The sequence below is a fragment of the Bacillus rossius genome (assembly GCF_032445375.1).
Source record: "Bacillus rossius redtenbacheri isolate Brsri chromosome 4 unlocalized genomic scaffold, Brsri_v3 Brsri_v3_scf4_2, whole genome shotgun sequence".
Lineage (NCBI taxonomy): Eukaryota > Metazoa > Arthropoda > Insecta > Phasmatodea > Bacillidae > Bacillus > Bacillus rossius.
Genome location: NW_026962011.1, coordinates 51,660,069 through 51,684,933, shown reverse-complemented (window position 1 = coordinate 51,684,933; position 24,865 = coordinate 51,660,069). Strand labels below are relative to the sequence as shown.

Sequence of the window (24,865 nt, the reverse complement as noted above, 5' to 3'; positions counted from 1 at the left end):
AATCTCGCCTGCCCGCAGGTCCGGGGTGTGAAGGTGTGTGGTTGGTGGGTTTAGCCGTGGGGGAGGGGCAGGAACACTCGAAGGCCACGCCCACACGCGAGTAGCCGGCGGCCCAGGTGAGCGGACAAAAAAAAAATAAACAAATAATAAGCTCCGTGCGGGGTGCGCGCGAAACAAAACACGAGCGAAACGAGGGGAAGAAAAATAGAGCAGTGCGACCCGCCGCGCCGGCCCCTGCGGGCTGGGGAGTTTTTGTTCTCCTAGGTTGGCGGCCTTGAAGGCGCTCCGTCTCTGGAGTCGACCAGCGCAGCGAGCGATCAGTGTCGTGAAGACAGGCGCATGGAATTATTTATAAAATAATAAAAGGGGGTTGTCTGTAAAGTCGGTTTACCGACGATAATTTTACATGATAACGTCATAAGAAAACATTGATGAAAAATTGCATACTTTTTTAATTTTCAAGTATCATTTACAATTTTTTTGTAAATTCAATTTCAGTAATTTGTTTAAATATAATCACTAACAATTAGTTTAAAAAAGCCCGCCTTAACCTGATTGATATTATAGAAGATTTTCTCGCACGGTGGTTGGCCGGTTCTTGCACGCTCGGCTCAGGCGGAACGTGACATTTTTTCGTGCGTGCAGCCGGCGTTCATCGATTTATAAGACGTTATCACTTAAAAAACAGCGAGAGGGCTCGGTAACAAGTCTACTCATATGTTCTCATATCGCAAATACTTACTCTAATAATACGATACTGGGACACGAAATTTAAGGTAGAATTTCTTTTTCAAACAATGCCGAGCGTAATAAATACAAGTAAATTGTGTTTTCAACTGCATTTCCGGACGAGAATCACGCAAGAATTCGTTCGCTGGAACAGCTGCAACGACTACCGAATCATTCGATTTGCAGAGCGAAATTTTAAACTATTTAATGAAACGTTTCCGGTAAAAGCGAAAAAACAATTTTAAAAAATACTCAATCCCTGCCTAGGACTTGATTTTTGACAAGGAATTTTATTAAAATACTACCATATTGTTAAAATTTATAAAAAAAATTGAATACTATGAATTATTTTTTGGCTTTGTGAAGTTTGGTTCGCACCATCCGCTCCAGATGGCAGCACCGTGGTTACACATTTCCGTTCCATGCGACTTCCGTTACATTCACGATATTACTGTTACTAAATGGAGTATACCTAGAGCTTGGAAAAATTCGCGGTTTCAATGACCTCTGGGATATACTCCACGATTCACTACATATTCGGGAAAATGCCACATGCTCATTGGCTACTGACTTGTGAGACCTGGCAACTGGGATGCTTCCGATTCTATACTTCTTCGGTTGAATGTTTTTCATTGGCTCAAAGTCCTTCAGATAAACTGTGCGCTAATTACAGAAGCAATATGAAGGTACATGCGTTTGGATTCTAGCATAACGCGAAATGTATCCGCGAATTTTTCCTGTCTATACGGTATACCGAGAGCTAATATGTTACACATCAATGAAAGTTACAAACAAATAATTGTTAGAGGCTGTGTTTTATCGTGGGAAATGTTTTATGTCAGGTTAGTTCACAAAATCCTGTAACTCCCGTGGAGTTAAGAATACAGGGAGTGGTTTTCTGGCGCAGATTCTGAAGTTATTTTTCTTTTAGGGACCGCCCACGCAGAAAACCTAAACAAATAGAGGTTAGAGCCTCGTATAATATCTCGATGGGAATAAATGAATGAGATTCGTAGAAATGCCGTGTTTTTCTTAACGTCGTGCAAACAGTTGAAATGAAAAGCAGGCGCGATGCAATAATATGCTACTCGTACAGTGTTTTTCGTAGCCGCAGATTACGGAAATTCACTTTAGTTGTGGGTTTTGTATATTAATCATAGTTGTTTCGTCAGTGGGTACTTCCTGTTTTTCTATTTAGTTCACGTAATTTTACCAGAGTTTAAATTTCCTCGACTTATTTATGAACAAGGCAACGTGCCCGTGTTACACTGAGTACAGGGAATCTTAAAAGGTATGCCTACTACACGTGCAATTTCATACAAGACAAACACTACAATTAAGCATAAACCACAATCCTTAATAGCTGCGAACGTTATTTTAGTTCCAATTTTCACCTTTGGGGGTTTTTTCCCCTTCTCTCATTACTATAATTCCATAAAGCTTTAATACAATCTGTCCAATGGACTATCCCCACTCCCATTTTCCTGGGGTGAGTTCGAATTACTTTCGTTCTTTAATAATGAGAGTGATACATGTGCTACCAGCTCACTTTCCCCAAAACATCAAAATAAAATGTTTTCAATAATCATGAGGTCTAGCTGATAATTAAAAATTAATTTTTCCTTTTTAAAGTAGGGTGTCAAAAATATTTAAAATTATATTTTATATTAAATGTACGATGAAAATTGATTCATATTTCTCAGAAGTCAATAGTTGGATAGCTATACTTAGGATAATTGAGGGAAAATACTTATTAGATTATTGGTTTTACTAAAACAAAAATAAAAATAAATGGTTTTAACGAGTTTACTGAAGTTTTTTCCTTGACAATCCCATAAAGGGGCGTTTGACAAATTCCACTAAAGTCTAAGTAACACAATGCTGTTGAAGAACTGTAGGATAAAAATAATGAATAAGGAAAAAATATAAATGTATAAGTACTTACATAAGAGTAAAAATATATATTCTTATAATTAAGTAACTCAATAATAGAACAAAAAGGGAAATATACTAATCGCAGCTAGGCTAATGCTCGGTAAATATTAAAAGTAGCGCTCTTAATATACATGACGTTATGCATGACACTATCATGCAACCTTTCTTACGATATCCAGCGAAATGCAAAAGGGAGACGTTTGTTGGTATACAAAAGGAGTGAGAATTTGTTTTACCCTAAAAAAATTTAACAATAACTTTTAAACGTACATGTCTTCTTTGCTATATCTTAAGATTTACTACGATTCTTTTTTTTTCCCCTCAATCTATCGTGTGCTGTATCTTCTATATTTGTGACCAAAATTTCTCTATAAACGAGATTAAGTATGTGTAACGCTCATTTTAAGGCGATTTGTGACATTTTATTTTTAAATTGGTGTGACACAAAGTTGTTTCTCGAGACGCCAACCTTGAAGCCGTCACGTCAGTTGTCCAGCGGACCAGCAGATAAATTATGTTCAACACAAGACAGTTTGATGATGGAGCTTGAGAGAAGAAGGGGCTATGTCAATCGCGTCTCAATAATATACACTCTAACGCGCAGGCAGTAATAAACAAAGAAAGAAAAATTCTGTACTTTTACAAAAGATTCCTTTAGTAATCGGTTGCCAAGAAATAGTTCATAACACTACAAATTATATATTGTAAATTTGTACAACACATGGCTATGGTTATTTTTGCATATATTAAATACGTTTACGAGGTACCTAATGCTGAGTATTTCGTATGAAAATTTCCGCATGCATTTTTATTTAAAGTGATGTTTCCTTCTGCATAAAGTCTTTTAGCCATGGGAAAATTGATCGTATATTGAACAAAATGACTTTATTATGTTGTATCACACTTATTATTTGCGCAGATACAGGAATTATAATAATAATATTTATTGTATTGTAACATCTTAGCTGCAGGTATGTGGTATGCGTGATTTCGTGAATGCAACGGAAGTCGCATGGAACGGAAATGTATGACAACAGTGCTGCCATCTGTGGCGAATATCGCGAACCAAAGTTCACAAAGCCAAATGGAAACTTTACAGTATTAACTGATTAGTGAATTTTAACAAGAGGGTAAGTAATTTAATAAAATTCCTTGTCGAAAATCAGATATGAAGCCGGGGTTTAGTATTTTTTCAAGTCTTTTTTGCTTTTATCGGAACTGTTTCATTATATAGATTAAAATTTCTGTTTGCAAATCGAATTATTCGATATTCAACGTAGCTGCTCTGGCATGTGAATTTGCTCGTTACCGAGATTTTATGTTACACATATCTGGCGATTATTGAAAGACTCTCTCACATGATGTTTTTTAATGTAGGCGAGTCTATAGTTTTTTATTCGAACCTGAAATGTACTATTTTGTAGTTTTTTTTTCGATAGTTTGTGCTGTTTTCAAGAGTAAATAAACAAGAACGACAGCTTCAACAATTCATTTGGCTATTTTTTTAAAAAAAGTGCATTTTTTTTACCATTTTTAAATCTTGTTTAAATAAACCATTATTACAAATAACTTGCCGAGATAGGATAACACATTTTTACACAGTATAAACAATATTAATTGCTCGATGAAATATTTTTCCACGTAAGTCATGGAAAAATCTATTTTTACCAAACGTATAGCACGTTTGATATTTTGAGTTGTTCTAAATGATAAGGTTATTCAGGATTGCGTAACAAAAATTATAACGGTATATTAGGGAAACTTTAAGTCACGATATCTAATAGTTTGGCGCAGGGCATTAATGAGCTAAACTGTGAAATTATAATAATAATACATTGTTGATTCCATAAAAATATTGCCACGTAGTGAAACAATATATATTTGCCCATACTAGGTGAATAAAGATGCTACTGCTACTTTTACATACCTGTTAAAAACTTAACAGCTTGCTATTTCACAGTGCCACTTCTATAAGAGCAGCATATCCTTTTCAGGCACCCTGCCGGCTGCAATGACATGGTTGCGTCATCGCCGCTTTAAGGCGTGAGAGCGTGAGAGCGTGTTCCGGCTAGCCGCGCTTGATAAATACTTCCCGCGCTCACAAATTTATTTTGTTTTCACGTAAATAATTTATGCTGTTACTTCTAAATGGAATTTACCTAGTTCCTTTGCCCCCTCCCCCCCTTTTTTTTTTTTTTTTTTTTTGCCTTTTGCGAAAAATTTCTTTTCAAGCTTGTCTTGAGCAAATTATCAAGGAACATACTTTAGCAGCAATAATTTTTTTTTTTAATGTGTTCACGAACCCGAAGAGTTAATGGTGTCTTCGTGAGGTCATTTGCAACATGAGTTCAGCTGAAAGTACGTGGATACAACCGGTTATGTGGTCAAGGCGCAGGACGACTTATCAACCACCTGAGCTCATTCTTCGGTTGTCTCATGGGTGAGATCACTTCAGGATTGGCATGCGAGCGATTTTAAAATGCTGATATATTAACCATCATATGAGATCATCAATATTATATTTCTGGGCAGTTATAAAATTTTATTTACATTCTCAGTACAAGTACCAATACTTATTTATTTATTTATTTATTTATTATGACATACGTAATTCGGGCTGTGAACTGACTAATTTTTTTTCTTTTTGTACAAATTTTTGTAGAATCTTTGAATTAAAAAATGATCTTATAATTGAATTGTTTTAAATTATTATTCATATATTTTGCAGTAATCAATTTTCACGCCATATCTATTAGGTAAATTTTGAAGAAATACTACTATTGTAGCCGTTACCATGGTGTAACTTCCGGAAAATTTTGTATATTTTTTTTTGTTTCGTGCTCCATTATAGACGCCAAAACCATCATGAACTCAAATTTCACACATATATATATATAAAACATTTTTATGGACACGATAACTGCCGTAATTTTGTACAAATTACTTCCAAGATTATACATAAAATAAAGTAATGAAAAACCTCAGTCCAGTATGTTAATGAGCAAAATCCAACAAAAAGGGAAAGAAATTTGGGAAGGTTTTTTTAAAAAACAGAAAAATAATTATAACTCCCATAATATTACATCTATCGCTTACGTTTGAACGTATTATAACTCTTATTTGTCTAAATATATTTTTGATACGACCAACCATAACTGCAAGGAGTTAGAGGACAAGAAAATTCATAACTCCCTTCGTAAGCACACCATCGAATCAGTTCAAATTGTTTGCTAACCGTAAGAATATTATCTTAAACTTCTATCTAAACAATCTTTGATACAACAACCATTACTGCTAATGGTGAAATAAATAGGGGTTAATGGAAAAAAATTCCTAACACACTTATTAGGTAACCTGTAAAATCTATAGTAATTTATTGTCAATCTTCTAAAAAAAATTTCTAAGACTTTGGTCTGAACAATTTTTCATAATATGAACCATTTATACACGTGGTTGAAACAAAACAGGAGTTGGAATTAAAAATATAAATAAATTGTCTTGCCCTGTATTCTATCTAATCCGTTCTTATTTATTTTAAACTATCAAAATATTGTCTAAAATTGTTGTCTTAAGAAAGTTTGGATTTAACCATTACTATATGATATGAAAATAACAAGGGCTGAAAGACAAAAGAATTATAACTCCGTTATAATATAATTTAAAATTTTTAAACATTATCTTGCCTTAGGCTGAACCAATTTTTAATGAAACGAACGATTACCGTAAATCAGGGGTTTAAATTTTAAAAAAAATCAATCTTCCTTGCTATTAATTTCTTTGGAATATATTTTAAACCATCTTAATGTTATCTAAAACCTTGGTCCAAAGCAAACTTTTATACAACTACGTATTAGTACAAAAGATGAAAAATAGTGTTTCAAAGTTAAAAAAAAATCATAACTACCTTATTAGGCATGATACGAAATTCGCTCTAAGTAATCCAGTGCTGGATGCATGAGTTAAAAACCTTCGAAACATTTGTTCTGCATGGAATATGAGAAAATGTTTTATCAATCAGTTTGGAATAATAGACAACATGGGATGATATGTATATTAATTTCTTAAATTGTTCCAGAACTTTATAGAAGTTTTCAGAACATTTCCAGCCTGTAGGCTGTGCCAAAAGTGATTTTTATAAATTGAAAACTTAATTATTTAATTTGTATCTAAATAGGTTATATTTTTTTTTAATTTCACTGGTATTTTTAAGGCAGTCTTGTGTGGAAAGTACTGTTATACGATTAGGAATTTAGAAATGTTGAGACGTGGTTAGTTGTTGTAAACAATCTAGCGATGCAGAAGTGTATTTAGGTTTCTTCTTTCAAACATGTTCCGAATAGTTTCAGCCTTTTATTTTAACACTTGCACTTTGGAGATCGTAGCTCTCCAAATGTTTCTTCAATAATGTATTAAGTGTGATTGGAAATAAAATATTTTTTGTCGCAATAATTCTTAAACCAGCATTGTGATCTTATAACAGGGCAGGGGGAAGAAACGAAGAGGGGAAGGGGGAAATTGGTGTCCTCAGGGGGTAGAAAAATAGAAAGAAAAAAAATATTTTGATATTATGAGCAGGCGGTGTGGAGGAGGGAACGTTGTCAGTCATTAATTAATTTTTGGCGTATTTCGTACAACCCAGAATTACCTGCTTACAAAGTGGGGAAAAAATAAATAAAACAGAAATAAATAAATCAACAACTTATTTTTGAGAAAATTTACCAAAAGGAGTACTTCATTTTGTTATTCTGTTTTTTAAAAATTCGCTAAGAAGCACTATTGATGAAAACAGGTTAAATGGGTTAGCCACGCTAAGCATTTGCCGTCAATGGGTTTTCGCAAACAAGGAAGTAGCTATAGTTACAAAATTTGTAGCTTAATCCTCAATCAATTTTTTTAAAAAAATTTTTTTAATAATGTTTTTCCTTTCGTAATTGTTTATTATTGTATGGCACCATACCCTATGAAAGAGTTGTAATTCAGAAATATACTCCTCTCCCCCTTCCCCCTGAGCTGGATACGTCATTGGTCGCGAGTGAAACACGGCTATACAGGCCTCTCTGGCCGCGAACCTAAACTGTCCGGATCACGACATGTCCGCGATGATGGATCGACCAAAATTTTAAGTTTCGGATCGATAATGGATTAATTAATTTCACCGTTTTTTTTGAGCTGGTTGTTCGGCATCTCATGCCCACTTGACCGCAAACTGTGATCTGCGTACAGGAAAGTCGTGGCGGACTCCTCCCACGACTACACGTAACTGACACAACTAGCTACGTTTCAACTTTATCGATGTTATAATATTACCCTGTTAGTCGACAAGAGACAAACTTGTCAGAGAAAATATTTTAAGAGTAGCTTTGGCATTCAATATCCATCTACTTACGATTTTAAAGAGAAGATCTTGATAGTTCAAGCGAATTCATTATTACAAAATACATTAAATTTTAACTATATTTTTTAAAAATTCGAAAAAATTAATGATTTTGCTATAGTGCCTACTGACACACATGGTTTTAATTAAAATTGTTATTTCTCATGACTAGATTCTTTACTTTCCATAAGCAAACACGTATATTTTATTAAACAGCGCTAAGTAAACAACCTTAAAAAATCGCTTGACTATTGTTTCTAATGACTGCGATGCTATTTACTACAAACATTAAATATGCTAACTAAGGAATTACAGATAGTGAAAGTTTTCAGAAATTTCTTTCTTGAGCGCACGATTTAATTAAATAGGCCTAATGTGGTGTAAGGCGACGCATTTCAGAACGTGGGCAAATTCTTGAATTAAGAGTTATTATTTCATGTGATTTCCTTTAGGTATCGGCATTAAATTTTTTTTTCTATTAAAACAAATGTTTATTATTGATACCTTTTCAGTTTGTCAAAATTTTCGAACTTTTTGTTGGCAAATTTAGTTTTAATTTTGTAACAAAGTAAATAATCATAATGCTCTGTTTATGGAACAATATAAGTAGAATTTTCAGCATAATAATACTAACCTGATTATAATTACTTTATTTTATACATTTTTATGTTGTTTTCCAGTATCATACCGACATTTAGAGATGACGAGAAACATTCAGACAAGAGGTTTTTGTGGTTTTTTATTTTAAATCCACTATTCACAATTGATTTAGATCATCTTACATCCATCTCTAGAAAATATTAAATCAAGATTAAAAATTTAGTCAAAATCATCCATAGTCTATACCTTAATATAATAGAAGAAGGATGTAACTTAGAAAGATCAAAATACATTTTTATTTACTTTTTTATTTTTTCGGCAGTTTAACGCTAGAAGTAATTAAATTTATTACGTACAATAATTTTAGTACATAAAATGTAAGGAAATGTTAATGTAATACTCAGGAGACTTTAACGAACTAATAGAATACTAACCCATTATTCAGAGACATCGGTTTCGTGAAATTGCGGGCGTGAGAAGCGAGGAACTTGAGAAACGTGACTAGTTCTTGGCTTCTGGGTTGAGGACACGTCCTTGTACGTGAGGAATGGCTCGTCGTTTCGGTGAGCTTTGCTGCGGGCATCTTCAAGGGCGAGTAACAATTGAAGGCCTGGTCTTCTGGCTCAGTATTTATATAGGGCCAGCCCACAGGGACCAATCACAACTCGGCTATGGTTGTCGCTAAATAAATTCAGTTTGAGGACACCGGTGTTCAAGTTTTAATCGCCCTGGAATGTGGCTATCACAAAGCACGCACTTAGAGCAATCCATCAACACAAAGATGTAGTGTTTGACTCTGGTCACGAGGCCTGCGATCTGTATTTGAGACACGTGGTTCACGCAATACAACATGACGTTGTATCTTCCTGCAACATTGAATAAATGTGCCTGAATGTATGCACTGTTAGAAATTATATAAAAAAATTTTTAGACTTTTCAACGAAAAAATAACTTAAAATAAACGAAGAGTTCTTATATTTATCATGGTTTTAAAAAAAATTTGCTATGATGAAAGATCAATTAAAATATAAAATTATGCGCCAATTCTCTTAAGAAATATTTAGTATTATCTCCAAAAACCTATTTAAAATATATTATACAAAAATAACCATAGCCATGTGTTGTACAAAGTTACAATATAGTTCTTGTAGTCGTAGTGTTACAAACTATTTCTTGGCAACTGGTTTCCAAGGGAAATCTTTTATAAAAGTACAGAATTTTTTTTTTGACGTGACAATGTCTAATAAATCGATGAACGCTAGCTGACGCACGAAAAAGGGTCCCGTTACGCACATTGTACCGTTACGCTGTGTCCCGTTACGCTCATTGTACGCTTGCGCCGCATCTATCTCTCTTCCACTCGATTGGAACAACCATCGATTTGACTTTTTCGAGGCACATTAAACTTGAAACACTCCCATTCGTTTCCTACTTTTCCTATCATCGTCCTATCCTTAACAGAATAACCCAGATTGGAAGAAGTTAAATAGCAAACATGTATAAAAGTTTTAGTTAAAATAATCTCTTCGTTAAAGTAATAAACATATTTGAATTAATGAGTGCAAATAAAACTAAATTTATCAATTAAATTGTAGATTTAATTTCACTCCTTCTTTGTTTCCATACAAAATATTGCTAATTCAATAAAAATGATTCAATTTTATTCATAAAATTATGCAATCATTTCATCAATGTTTTGTTATGACTTTGTCACGTTGAACTATCGTCCGTAAACCGACATTACAGACAACCAATTTTTTTGTTTTGTTTTATGTGTTGCGTAACTTATGAGCGGGTGTTTGTAAACGTGGTTGTGCTCGGTCTGTGGCGAGGTCTCAGCCACCGCCTTGACCCGCGCACACGCGGTGACTGATGCGCCCTTCACCCGGCTCTGGAGCAGTTCACCGCGTCACCGGCGGATACGTCCTCCCCTGCGTGACGGGTCGTTAGTTCCCCGTCCGTCCCAGCCCTGCGTGCTGGGGCGAGGCTCCGGCAGAACACACCATGTCACTACACAGTTCTGTGTTCAAGGCTGCGCGCGAGCGGTTAATTATAGGGAAGCCTGAGATGTCCATCAAGTTCTGTCCCTGCCCGAACACGCCCGAATATTCACCTTCGGCCAACCTCGGGATTTGTTTTATATATATTTATATTTCTCTGTTTATTTTAATGTAGCTATACTAACCTAACTAACCGTCCATAGTGTTTTAAAGTGTTTTAATGTAGCTAACCTAACCGACCGCTTTTAATATTTGAATTCATTTTTCCTGCGCAAAAATAAAACAAATCCCGAGGTTGGCCGAAGGTGAATATTCGGGTGTGTTCGGTCAGGGACAGACAGAACTTGTTGGACATCTTAGGCTTCTCTTAATTATAAGCTGTGTACCACGTGCAGTACCAAGCTAGTTTCCCAAACCATCAGATAAGAACTTATTCAATGTTATTAGACATTTTATGAAAAATTCACTACTGGTGATATTATAAATTTAAAATTAAAAAAAAACTCTTAATTCACGCGTAATTTCACTGTGTGAAACATTCATTTTTAAATAAAACCACATTGTCCCATGGTAGGTCTCGGAGATCCCACCATCTTAAGTCTTTTCGTGCTCAGTTGGGTTACTTGAATATCTGAATAAGCTTTCATCTGTATTGGATCGGGTGCTTTACGTTGTTCGTAGCCAATACGAAGTCTCGGATATCACGCCGTATTTAGTCTTTTTTGTGTTCAGGTTTAGAAACCAGCCGATGTCGAAGCTAAGCGTAATATTACTTTTAATAACTGCTATGTCCATTATTTAACGTGTACTTGACACTGACAGCTCGGTCAGTAAAAAGATGCGCTATGAAAACATAAGCAATAAACGGAGGTTGTAACTATAATTTATTTTTTTTGTAAATGGAACAGAAATATTCGTGTCAAATGGCAGATATTTGCACATTTATACATTTACAGAAAACAACTGTATCACTACAAAATAGTGTTCGCAGTAATACTGGGTTCGTATTCTTACCCGGCGGGCCTTTATGTTTTGTGTGGTCCCAGTACCTCCAATAGTTATAGTTCTTTGTAACCCGTTCTCTGAATAGCTTTCCAATATTAACTGCGCACATAGTAAGTATAATAAACAAAATAAAGTCCAATTATTAAATATTCGATAATATTTTCACTGGTTTAAAAAAATTATGCTTCAGTGAAATATCGATTAAAATAAAAAATTATGCCGCAATTGTCGCAATAAATATACAGTATTATATCGGAAAAAATAATATTTCATATATGCAAAAATAACCGTAACCATGTGTCATCGTTCTGTGTAGTAATACTATTACTATTGTTATATTTTTAAAGGTTTTGTTTACTTAACTAATTTATCTGTTAAATTTTTTTAAAAGTGTTCTTGATCAGTGCAACTTTCAAGTATATCGTTAATTTTGGACTGGACATATATATTTCTCCCAAGCATGTCAATACTTTAAAAACCTTGAAAGCATTTGTGCGTGTCGTTTGTGTGGTGCATAGCTTTATCTAATCACTGGCTGCTACGCTGGGACGTCTCACAAGACAGCAGCCAATGAGAGGGTAACATTTGACCGAGTGTCCGTAGAACTTAGGAGTTCATCCTGCAGGTCATTGAATCCGCTAATTTTTCCGGTCCCTAATAATAAGGCATATCATTCAATGATGAAATTTAATAACTCTCCTTTTTTTAAATGTCCTTCGAACAAGGAAGATTTTCTTGCTTAAACCACCTGTACTAAAATTAAAATTATCATGCGCGACCAAGGCCGAACTAATTTTCCAGTGTGCTTCTGAATACATTCCATAACATACTTCACCAAAGTATCTGTTTGAGACAACAGATTTTCACTCCGTGTGTGTATGTTAAAAATTTGATAGTCGCTTAGTGACGGTTATAAATTAACGTTTGTCGCATTATTTCACATTTCTGATTGGAGTAAAAGAGGTTTCGTCATTTTAAGTAATGAATTTTATCTTTAACGAGCATTTACTTAAGGGACGGGGTGTTTGACTCTGCAGTGATAAAAATTTTGCTAAGCTGTAAACATAGAGTGCACCTGGTTATATGCTATGCAGTTATTATGGGCCACAAAATATATACGTTTATGTTGTACTCAGTGAATATTATTTGGACAACAAAAATAATTGTAGCGGTACAGTTAATATAGCTTCCTTCACTAAGAGCATTAGTTAACTCTGAAATGTGGCAGATATTGAAGTCATGTAATCTGGTGTGCTGAAACCGACTTCGCCGCTACTGAAGGCACAATAAAATGAGAGACCTTTTTTTAAGTTTATTCTACTTTTAGCCGAGATATTGATTGGATACTTAAGAAAAACATATGTTAAGTATAGTTTTAAGTAATACAGTACGTCTTTGCAGGTCAAAACGAATTTGTTTTATGGTCCATGGATTGGTACGAGTGAGAAATTCATATTTCACGAAAAAAGAATCACTTTAGATGACAGAGACTTAGATATCGAAATGTCTCAAACATGACACAGAGTTTGTTAAAACTGATTAGTGGTACGCTGTTGGTTTATATTGCTTTTAATATCGCAGTTCCCTGATAGCAAGAAGTGGTTGAATGCAAATTCTGACTTCTTTGTTCCAGACGGTTGGCACCTGGAATATCGCAACGAAAACAAATCAAGAAGGAGTACGTGTTGGCCACGCCCGGTGCCAATGCCGAGGCAAGGTCATTGTTGCAATCGCTGTTTTCGATTGCAACCCACTCGTAGCTGGTCTTTGTCGTGTCGGTATAAATACCGCGCGGGGGGATACGTCCAAGTGTCAGATCCTTCAGACGAGTCACTCAGTCAGTTTTGCACGTCGCCGAACCCCAACCAACCAGCAGACATGAAGTTCTTGGTGAGGACGACTGCAGTTCTTGAATACCTACAAGTTCCTCAGCTGACAGTGCATAGCGTAGAGTTCATGTAGTTTTCGTTGCTACGCCACTCCCGGGCGAGCACTATTCTTACAATGGTAAAAGCAGAGCCAATCAGTGAGAAATTTTAAAATTTTGAAAAATCTGTGTTTGTAGAATCGCAAATATTAAATAATGTAATATGTCTTAAAATGTTGGCGTTACGTCATTTACTGATAATTGCGCTAAACGGCGGGCTAAATATATCAATATGTGTTTTAGCAACGTAATTAGAGGAAAATTTATTTCACTTAACTATTAATTTATCAACTATATTAGGTTGTACCTTTGTAAGTCCACGTGGGAATATTTAAGTTAAAAAAATTATAGATTATCTGCCACATGATTCTTGGTGATCAAGGCGACCATCATCACAATGTTATTGCCTATTTATTATTGGATATTTACTTTCCAAGTTTATATTTTATATATATTTGCCGCATCCTAGTCATGGAGAGTTGTAAGATAGAAACTGAGAATTCTATTTAAGATTTAAATAATGTGCATTTTTAGTAGGATAATAATGGTACCGGTTTGATGTAAGCTTTTGGACATACGCCATTGCTAAGCACATGTATGTCTGTAGAAGAAAACTAAAAAAACCAAAAGACAAAAATACAAATTAAGCAAAAAAAAATTCTGTTGTCAACAGGATATAAACAACCACATAATATTCCATAACAGGAATTTGGTCAAAAAACAAATTTGTGTTTTTTTGTCTTTTGGTTTTTTTTTTGTAGTTTTCTTCTACAGACATAAATGTGCTTAGCAATGGCGTATGTTTATCAGCAAATATTGTTATGTGAAAAAAGAGAACCTCCGGGAATTAACTAAACAATGCCCTGGTCATTAGTCAACCCGACTAACTGCAGTTCTTTGTGAGAACATTGCATGGACGTTATACAAAAGACATATACATTTATCAGTAGTCAAAGATGTTCTGGTATCTTGCAATGGTTTTTAACCAAGCTTACATCAAGTCATGCACTCCCATTGCACGAATCTTTCAAAGATAGTGGCACCGGGTGCTGTGCAGCTGAGAGCCGGACGAGCAGCTGTGACGAAGTGTGAGGGCAGCACGGGGTTGCTGGTGTTGTTCCAGATGGTGCTGCTGTTCGCCCTGGTGGCCGTGTGCTCGTGCTACCCCGCCGAGCCGGCGCCTGAAGCCCCCGCGGAGAGCCTGAAGGGCTCTGAGGCCGTGTACCTGGCCGCCCCCTACTCCGCCTACTCCGGCTACTCCGGCTACGGCCTGGGAGTGCCCGCCGTCTACCCCTACGGCGCCTACGGCACCTACGTCTACCGCCGCTGATAACCTAACCTCAATCCAACTCTCACATTCCCTCTCTGTCGGCCTCTGCATTTGATTCTCGCATACAACTGTGTGGTTTAAAGTTGCTAAATAAATTACTGTACTTTCAATACGTGTTTTTTTATTTCTGAATCAGTTCCTGATAAAAAAAAATTGTTTGTCTGTAAAGTCGGTTTGTTTACGGACGATAGTTTAACGTGACAACGTCATAACAAAACATTGATGAAATGATTGCATACTTTTATGAATAAAAATTGAATCATTTTTATTGAATTATCACTATTTTGTATGGATACAAAGAAGGAGTGAATGAAATCTATAATTTAATTGATAAATTTACTTTTATTTGCACTCATCAATTAAAATATGTTTATTACCTTAACGAAGAGATTATTAAACTATAACTTTTATACATGTTTGCTATTTAACTTCTTCCAATCTGTGTTATTCTGTTAAGGATAGGACGATGATAGGAAAAGTAGGAAACGAATGGGAGTGTTTCAAGGATGATGTGAAGGAAAATGGCTTACGCAACACCAAGATGCAGTCAAAAATAATATATTGGCGCCACGGACTCTACAGCAATGCTAGGAGGAACGGGTTACCAAAGAGCAATGAAAATGTCACATTGAAATACATGAAAACAGAAACACGCCACGGACTCGGTCGCAATGCTAGGAGGTTCAGGTTAGCAAAGAGAAATATAAAATGAGCGTAACGGGACACAGCGAAACGGGACAATGTGCGTAACGGGACACTTTTTAGTGCGTGCAGCCGGCGTTCATAGATTTATTAGACGTTGTCACGTCAATAAAATAACTATAGATAATTTGCCCTGGGCTAATGAAGAGGAAGCATCAGAAATTTACTGTTCGTTTTTAAAGCCAGAGTTCAGTTAAACTTCTATTTCACTCGTTTACCACCGTGGAAGAGAAATACATAGAGACACTTAAAGATACAAGAAAACTATTTTAATGTATCTTTCTTGTAACAATTTTGTTATGTAAGGAGATATGACGGAAACTGGTTGCGGCAAACTTCTTGATCCAACTGTAATAGCGCACAAAGTTTCACATACTTTTTTGTGAAGTGCAAAATTATCTACCTTAAACTTTGCGATGTTCATGCAATATTACATAAATTGTTCTGAAACAGGAGAGTGTTAGTACTGGCGTTTAATTTTCTAGTTCAGCCCTCTCACTGGTGTGAAAAATCTAGGCAATTTCGTGACCATAATAACTAACAAGGTAAAAATGTCTGGTGGATGTAAAAAAAACATGCTGATTGACAACAGTTCAAACGAATTTCTTAGTAGTTTATGTGACATTAAAATAATCTTTATGGCACAGTAGTTGTTAATATGTTGTGAAACAGCTGCAGTAAATTACAATTTTAAAAAAAATTTAGCAACAAAGGCATTCACTTGAAAATATTTAGCAGAGAGAAATATCTGATTATTTCAATTGGTGTATTTACATGACATAATATTTGCATATAAACTGACGAAAATAATTATTAAAATGAGTTATATTTAAAATCTGTACAAACAAAAAAAATAATACTATGAATTCATGTATCCAACATATTCATTCACTATATAAAATATTTTAACTGTGATATTGTTTTTCTATAGCTCTTTTTCACACTTACAAAATACAGGATTATTTACATTCCATTTAAAATGAAACTTTATAAGCAAATATTGTTATGTGAAAAAGAGAACCTCCGGGTATTAATTAAACAATGCCCTGGTCATTAGTCAACCCGAATAAGGTTTTCAATTTATACTGCAGTTCTTGTGAGAACATTGCATAAACATTATACAAAAGACATACATTTATCAGTATAGTCAAAGATGTTCTGGTATCTTGCAATGGTTTTTAATCAAGCTTATTTATTATTAATAAGTAGCAGCAGTACTGAATTTAACCTAATGGGGTTGTTACTAAGTGATTGTAAATGTAGGCTATTTAACAACACACTATCAAAAAAAAGTCTATAGAGTGAACACGTCCAATGATTATGCGGTGAAGTCTTCGCTCAGGAACTCCAGGATGCATCACATCAGAATGCTTGTATGCTCGTTGCATCACATCAACACAATGAAATGAGGACCTACGAGCTGATGTTCTGCATATGACTAACAAAATTCGAAGTTTATTAAGACGTTATCACGAAAAATAATGTGCAAACAGAAATAACGACCAAATCACACACTGTGGTACGTGATATCCACATTATAGTCAACAATTTCTCTGAAGAGTATTCTCATACGAATGTAAAGTATCAAATTGAAGGTAAAATCTTAGGTTATGTTTGAAATTTATATGACCTAACTTACTGCTCATTACTTTTAGTTGACCGCGGTGTACAACATACCTAACCTCGTCTTGAACATGGACTAATATTGATAAAGCTAATTATAACTGTTAAAATCAGCAGTTGTAAATTATGACATGTGTGTTTATTTACATAATTACATACTATCAGATACGCATTTTTTATTAGATTTTTACATGTAAAGTTGTATTTTTACGCAGCACATAATTAAATACAAAGGTCACGAAGTGAGCTTACAGCATTGAAACTCGACTACGAGAAGTGTTATTAGAATTTGTGGCCTCAACGTTATTCCACCTGTGACCTTCATGAAGCATACGATAGTTAGATTGGCCAGCAAGACGTTCAATCTTTGGGAGAGAAATGCTTTACCTTGTAGCCTGTGCACGTGGCATATATCATCGTTGGTCTGTGATTTGGAACGACTATTTTCAAGCTGAGACCAGATATCGTAATACGACAATATAGGACACTGTGGTAAATTATCATTGGCGAAGCACGGAGCAATTACTCTCGCGCACTTAAAACACGTAAAAAAACGTAGTTACACTCCACGCCGCCAGGTTCGCTGACATAACTTGTGTCGCGTATCTGTTAAGAGTTTCCTATATTGTTCCTATTACCATATTTGCTGAAACCTTGTTGACTTTCATTGCCACAACGCCAAATTTCGTGTGTAGCAAGGAGATTGTACCAAGGATGATAAATAGCTCGAGCCCAAACCCCATTATGAATCACTATTTAGAATGCTGAATCTGTATGTAGGTGACGCCGTAATATCTAGCCCAGCTGAGCAATGACGTCTGAGATAAATCACATACTTTCATTTTTCACTTTGAACGTAATACTGTTAAATAAATGTATTCAGGCAATAATATTCTATATTCAGAGAATAATTGTACAATTCATGTATCTCTCAGCAATATTCTAAACTTCCTTAAAAATCCAACATCAATAATTACAGCTAATTCTTCGGTCAATTTCTTTGAAAATATGTCTATTTTTTTCCCTTAAATGGTCCGCCTATGTGGCTCCGCTACGAGGAGTTTGTTTGAATTACAAGTTTTTCCAGGAAACTACCTTACATATTCGCAATCCTTTTTCGCACAAAAATAAAGCTTATTTTCAGACTAGGCTGGATGCCTACTTTCAAGTTATCGGTCATTTGGAAAACATTTATTCAAAACCCTTCAAAATGTTACCCTCGCACTGTTTTATCGGAACCAAAACTTTTAGATAGTATTCACCATATGTATGTGCTTTTTTTAATTTTTACACAGTTTCCAACGATCTAATTTCAGTGGTCATTATCTGATACTCCAAAAGGAAAAAATACACGAGTGCTTACTGATATGCAAATAAAAACGACTGGGGGTTGATATACTGAATGTTCCATAGTTCAACGACAAGCCTATAACATTTAATGGCCAGTAAATGACGGTTCTGAATTTTAAAAAATCTAAACTTTTTGTAGTTTTTGAATTTTTGGGCATTGTTTCAAAAGGTTTTTAATCCCAAACCTACGCCAAATTATTAGATACTGTGACTAAACATTTTTTCTGACACGATTTTGCTAAGTAAATTCGGGTCTAATAAAACGTGGATATGTTTTGAAATAGTTATTTGCCATCTGACTGAACAGCGTGCTGGGAAGGGCGATGGTGGTTGTTAAGGCCAACCTCCACTCCATCTGGGATTCAGTGCGAGAGGTCCTGGCATCGAGTCCCGGGTAAGGCATGGGCTTGAATTGTTATCGTGTGCATTGGTAAAAGACAAAAAAAAAGAGACAAATACAATCTGTTAAACTGTAAACTCAAAGAAAAAAAAAATTGTGATCAGATCAATCACTATCCTCCCACCAAGGTGAATATTTCCTTCGGGAATTTATCGCTAGTGGGAAACACTCTTAAGGTATTTACACTTCATTGCCTCTCTTCCGATAACTCACTTCTGAAGCTCACAGAAAAATTTCACGCACGCCCGCGATATGCCATAAACATGCCAAGAGTTCATACTGAAATGCCGCGGTGTTGATGCCGTGGATGGGGTGGAGGGGGGGAAGGAGAAAACAACATCTGGAAGTTCCTATGACAGAATTGAAATAAGCGCGCGTGTTCGTTATACGTGTAAGCAGTTTAGAATTCAGTTGTAGATGTTTGTTCGTGTGTTTGCCGGCGCCGAGAGTCGGCGCGTGTGGCCGGTGTGCGACGTGTGCCCTTGTTGCTCCCTCGTTGCCGCGCTCCACGCACGGGCCACGTGACCGGGTGACCCTCACAGGGTGAGGCAGGGAGGGGGGGGGGGGAGGGGGGAGGCCTTGACCTTGACACTGACACTGCGCGCTCCAGTTCCGCCGCCTTACAGGGCCCCCCACACACCCTCAGTCCGGACTGCCGTGTGTGCGCACAGGGGAACCACACATAACATAGAAACACACCACTTAGAACAGTCATAACTTAGAAACCTCGAAAAAACCACTTAACTTAGAACTGTCATAAGTTAGAACGATCATAACTTAGAAACACATAATTTAGAAACACACAACATAGAACTCACAACTTAGAACAGTTTTAACTTAGAAACACGCAACGCAGAACCACACAACTTAGAAACGTCATGACTTAGAAAGTCATAACGTAGAACTATCACAACTTAGAACTGTCATAAATTAGAACTATCACAACTTAGAACTGTCATAACTTTGAAACACGTAACTTAGAAACACACAATGCAGAACCACACAACTTAGAAACGTCATAATTTATAAAGTCATAACTTAGAACTATCACAACTTAGAACTGTCATAACTTAGAACTATCACAACTTAGAACGGTCATAACTTAGAAATACGTAACTTAGAAACACACAATGCAGAACCACGCAACTTAGAAACGTAATAACTTAGAAACTCATAACTTATAACTATCACAACTTAGAACTGTCATAACTTAGAAACACGTAACTTAGAAACACGCAACGCAGAACCACACAACTTAGAAACGTCATAACTTAGAAACACACAACTTAGAACAGGCATAACTTAGAAGATTCTACCTTGTGTGTTTCTAAGTTGTGACAGCACCCCTGCGCACAGGACGGTGGGCTGTTCAGTCGGAACTGACTGTCTTCAATCAGGCGCGTGCTGTGGGCTCGAGAGCACTTAGTCCGAACTGCCGCGTGTGGACACAGCGTCTCTCCAGTCCACACTGTCAGTCCGTCACTGAGCGGCGTGGCAGACATCTCTGGTTATTTTGATATTTTTCCCCCTTTTTTTCGTAACTAAAAGTGCAATTGTATTTGCAAAATTTAAAGTTTTTTTCCTCCATATTCCACGATTAAATGATACATCCAACAGCAACAGCAACCACAAGACCGATCGTGAGTGAGGCGGGATGATATGTGCGACTTTCACTGGTGCTTCTAGCGTGGTATCGCCTTTAAGGTACAAGTCTTCTCTTTAGTAAAACCATAGTCAAAATTTAAGTTCCTGGTTGTTTTGGAAATGTTGATTTAAATAATTTATTTTTCAAAATTTTCCTGGGAACCTGTTTTCTCTGTAAGGTTATTCTAACCCACAATTACCCCCCCCCCCCCCCAAAAAAAACTGTAAACCCACTCTACAAAATACGACTATTCGTAAAGTAAGATCTGTTTAGTCATTAAAAATAATAAACTCGTGAGAAAAAAGAGGTTTATTGATAGTTTCAGTTTATTACATATCTACTTAACATTTTCACATAATAGCCATTCAGTTCCAAACACTTTTCGTAACTTTCTTTAAATGATTCATGCAATGGGGATTTTAGATTTAATGCAGTTTTTTTTATACATATGCCATTGTAGTTTTGCCCAAGCAGTGCAAAACTGCAATTTCGTATATTCAAAAAACTGCATTAAAAAAAACTTTTCGTAACGCTGCATCAGTTTATTTAACCCTTCTGTAAAGAAGTTCGCCTGTCGCCTGGGCATGGAACGTGCGCCTTAGCCATAGGCATCATGGACTACGAATACGCAATGCGTGCAGCCTAAGTACAGGCGCTTAGTGAACATCTCCGGAAAACGTTTAAGCGATCTCTATTAGAGTCAAAAAATGATGGCTACCGTTTTTCGGGAGACAAAAGGAGCGTTAATTTAGTTGATTTAATGATTGGTGGTTCAACAATTACAGAAAAAATTACAAAATTACGATTGCCATCTGGTTTAGTTTCCAGGCGGCCAACTTCTATGCGAAGGGGCGAAGCGAATCGAAAAGTGCTTGGAACGTAATGTGGCGTTTATGTAAAAAAAAAAAATGTAAAGCATGAATGTAGTAAACTAAAACTGTAAACACTCATCACGAGTTTATTTTTTCATAAAGACCAAACGGAGCATACTTTACTAATATCCCTCGTATAAACAAATTAGAGAAACTAATGTTGGAATTTAAGTTCCTGGTTGGTTTAGAAACGCTGATTGAAAAAAAAAACTATCCGGGAGGCGCATTTTTCTCAGGGGTGGGGGGAGAGAGACTATTCTAACTCCCGAGGACTCTCCATTTCCCTCGCATAGCCTAAGATGTACATCAAGTTATATTAATGTAGCTATACTAACCTAACTAACCGTCCATAGTGTTCCAAAGTGTTTTAATGTAGCTAACCTAACCGACCGCTTTTAATATTTGAATTCATTTTTCCTGCGCAAAAATAAAACAAATCCCGAGGTTGGCCGAAGGTGAATATTCGGGCGTGTTCGGGCAGGGAAGGAACTTGATGTACATCTTAGGCTTCTCCACTGTCCACAGCACTAGGGCCCCGCAGAGGTGCGAAAGTGGCGCGGCTGGAACCTGCAGCGATTGGCTCGTCCCGAGAAGACGCTAGAGGGGTGGTAATCAGGTAATCACCCTCCCCTCACCCCCTCCCACCCACTCAGCTGCGCGCAGACGCACCTAATGACGGCCGCCCTTTGAGAGCGGCATTTGAATTCTTCACACCGTCATCGCCAGCAACCGCCGGCCAGACCGCATTGTTAGTTTGGCTCTTTTTCTCTCTCTGGGTTTCTTTCAGGTCTTTCTTTCTTTCTTTCTTTTTAGCGTTCGTGATGTCCATGATATAACATGATTTCTTTTTTTCTTTTTTTCCCCCACTGACTGGCACGTTCTGTGTAAATGAAGGTCCTGCAGGGTGCGTGCACTCCGTGGAATTCAATTATCTTCAGCAAAGTCATTCCGGGGCGATTACACTGCAGAGAAAGAACAAGTAAGGTTTATTTTTCCACTCAGCTACAATGAGCGTGTAAACTAGTAGGCTGAGCTTAAACCATTTAAGGGGGGCCTCCCATTTCAGGTCATGATTTTATATTTATACAAATCACTGATCAACTTTTAGACTTTTCCAATTATTTAACTTTCACGAAATGGAAAATATACCAAAAAGTTTCAGATCTGCAATAAATTGAATTCTCCTTATTTGTACAACCCCAAAACGTTAAAAATGTAACTTTGGCAGCTAATTATGCAAAAAGTGTGCGCTGCATATATTTTTCATTTCGTGAAAATTAAATAATTGAAAAAGTCTACAAGTTTATCTGTAAATATTGTAAATATGAAATCTTGATATGAAATGGAGGCACCCCCTTAACAAAGAAAATTATTTTATACGCCATAAAACTTGCGCTGTTTATGATGTTAAAAACTGCATAATAAGAAATAAAAATGAGCACACAAACCCACAGAGAACAAGCCTAGATCAGCTGAAGTCGAACAGATGGACACAGCGATGAAACTAAACAGGTGTTATGGACAAAACAACGACGTCAGCACAGACCAACACATTCCAAACTTAAATATCAGTCAGCACAAGCATTCCGTGGAAGGAATATAGTCGTGGAAATTTAACATCCTTTAATTTTTCTGAAGTGATCTCTGGAAGCCATGAAAGATCGTGTATTTCAACCAGGATGTGCCTTCGTAATGCGACGGACGTCGTGGGGAACGGAAATGTGTAACCACGGTGCTGCCATCTGTGATGGATGGGGCGAACCAAAGTTCACAAAGCCAAAGGGAAAATTCATATTATAAACTTTTTAATAAATTTTAATAAGATGGGCAGTATTTTTCATAAAATTCCTTGGTGAAAATAAGTTCCAAAGCTTGTTTTTTTATTCTTTTATCGAAGCTGTTTCATTTTATAGTTTAAAATGTTGGTCTGCTAATAAAATGATTAAAATGTCGACGTAGATGCTCCGGGAACGAATTATAGCGGTGGGTGCGGTAACTACGGGATATTCGCGTCAATAAATGTAGTTGAAAACACAATTTGCTTATATTTATCACTCCTGGTATTATTTTGAAGAATTCTACGTTGAATTTCGTGTCCGAGTTTCGTATTATAAGTTTATTTGCAACATGGGAACATGTGTGTATTTGCTTGTTACCAAGATGAGGTGTTAACTTCTTGGCGAGTACTGAAAAACTCGCTCAAATGTTTTTTTTTTTTTTTTTTTAATAATCTCACTGATGGAGGCCCGACCAGTCCAGAGGCGCGGGCCGACTGGCGAAGAACGAAAACAAACAAGAACAGCAGCCCCGCCCAACGACAAGGCCGGAGTTGGTGCAGCGACAAAGATCGGAAGACATAAAACAAAAAAAAAAGTTCGTTCCATGGACACCCACGAACAAATCAACGAAACGTGGTCAACATTGACGGAGTTGTGGGGGTATAAATACCAGGTGTGCCACCGCTGACACTTCAGACTGCCCCAGCGCACGACCAGAGTTCTGCATCGAACCTCACCAGCAATCACCAGCCAACATGAAGTTCTTGGTGAGCACGCGTAGGCTAAGTTTCCTCTCGTCCTAGCAGAATGACCGAGAGCTCACACACATATATATATATAGTATATAAGTTTAGAATAAATACATTAATTTAAGTATTACTTCTAAAAAAAATTTTCTGTGCTACGTTAGTGATATTTTTTGACTGCTTTAGAAAATATTCTTTTATATAGGTACACATTATTTCAATTAGTTCGATGTCTTATGTATTTATTCGTGGCAAATTTATTTATACAACATACTTTAAATGTACTTCAGAACTTCCCGGGTTCTAACATATGCTGCAACAATGTTTAGGTAAAGATCGTAAAAAATTATCTTTTAAATCCTTCAGATTTTGAGAAAATTAAAATTTTTTGCATTTACAAGGCATATGCATCGCTATACTTTTGAATAGTATAGCACAAACAGCCGCATAGTTTGGTAGGTATGTAAAGGATAACCAAAACTGAAAATTAATGTGTAAAAGTAGGTATTTTTCGTAGTTCCTATGACCATGTCCGGGATCCAAGCAGACAGAATCTCTGAGATAATAAGACCGTCAAAACACTTGAGCTATGTACTTATTTTTTGGTTACTTTCAATAGGGTTAGTTATGTCTAAATTTTCAACCACGCCGTTAGAGTTCCACAACAAGTAGCTTAGAGTGGCTTGATTTTGTATTAATGTCACAAGGTATGATGCAAATCTGTAATTTGTCAGTGGCGTTATATTCTAAACATCCCTGTACTATAATTTTAGTTAGGTTACGAAAATCGTTCACGGATATGGCATTTAACGCTAGGTGGTTGTGGAATGGAGTCACTTCTAGGAGATG

General features: G+C 36.3%; 1 protein-coding gene across 2 annotated transcripts in view; it reads left to right on the top strand.

Annotated features, from left to right (window-relative positions):
- Positions 1 to 24,865, top strand: part of LOC134542093 (uncharacterized) — a 31,765-nt gene that overhangs the window by 5,435 nt on the left and 1,465 nt on the right. The window contains exons 2-3 of one of the 2 annotated variants that reach the window (XM_063386017.1): positions 13,277 to 13,533; positions 14,694 to 15,010. In XM_063386017.1, the coding sequence (XP_063242087.1) occupies positions 13,348 to 13,533; positions 14,694 to 14,900 (393 nt within the window). In that variant the 5' untranslated portion in view covers positions 13,277 to 13,347 and the 3' untranslated portion in view covers positions 14,901 to 15,010. Of the gene's footprint in view, positions 1 to 13,276; positions 13,534 to 14,693; positions 15,011 to 24,865 lie in introns of those variants that run through there. The other variant, XM_063386016.1, reaches the window with a different exon arrangement.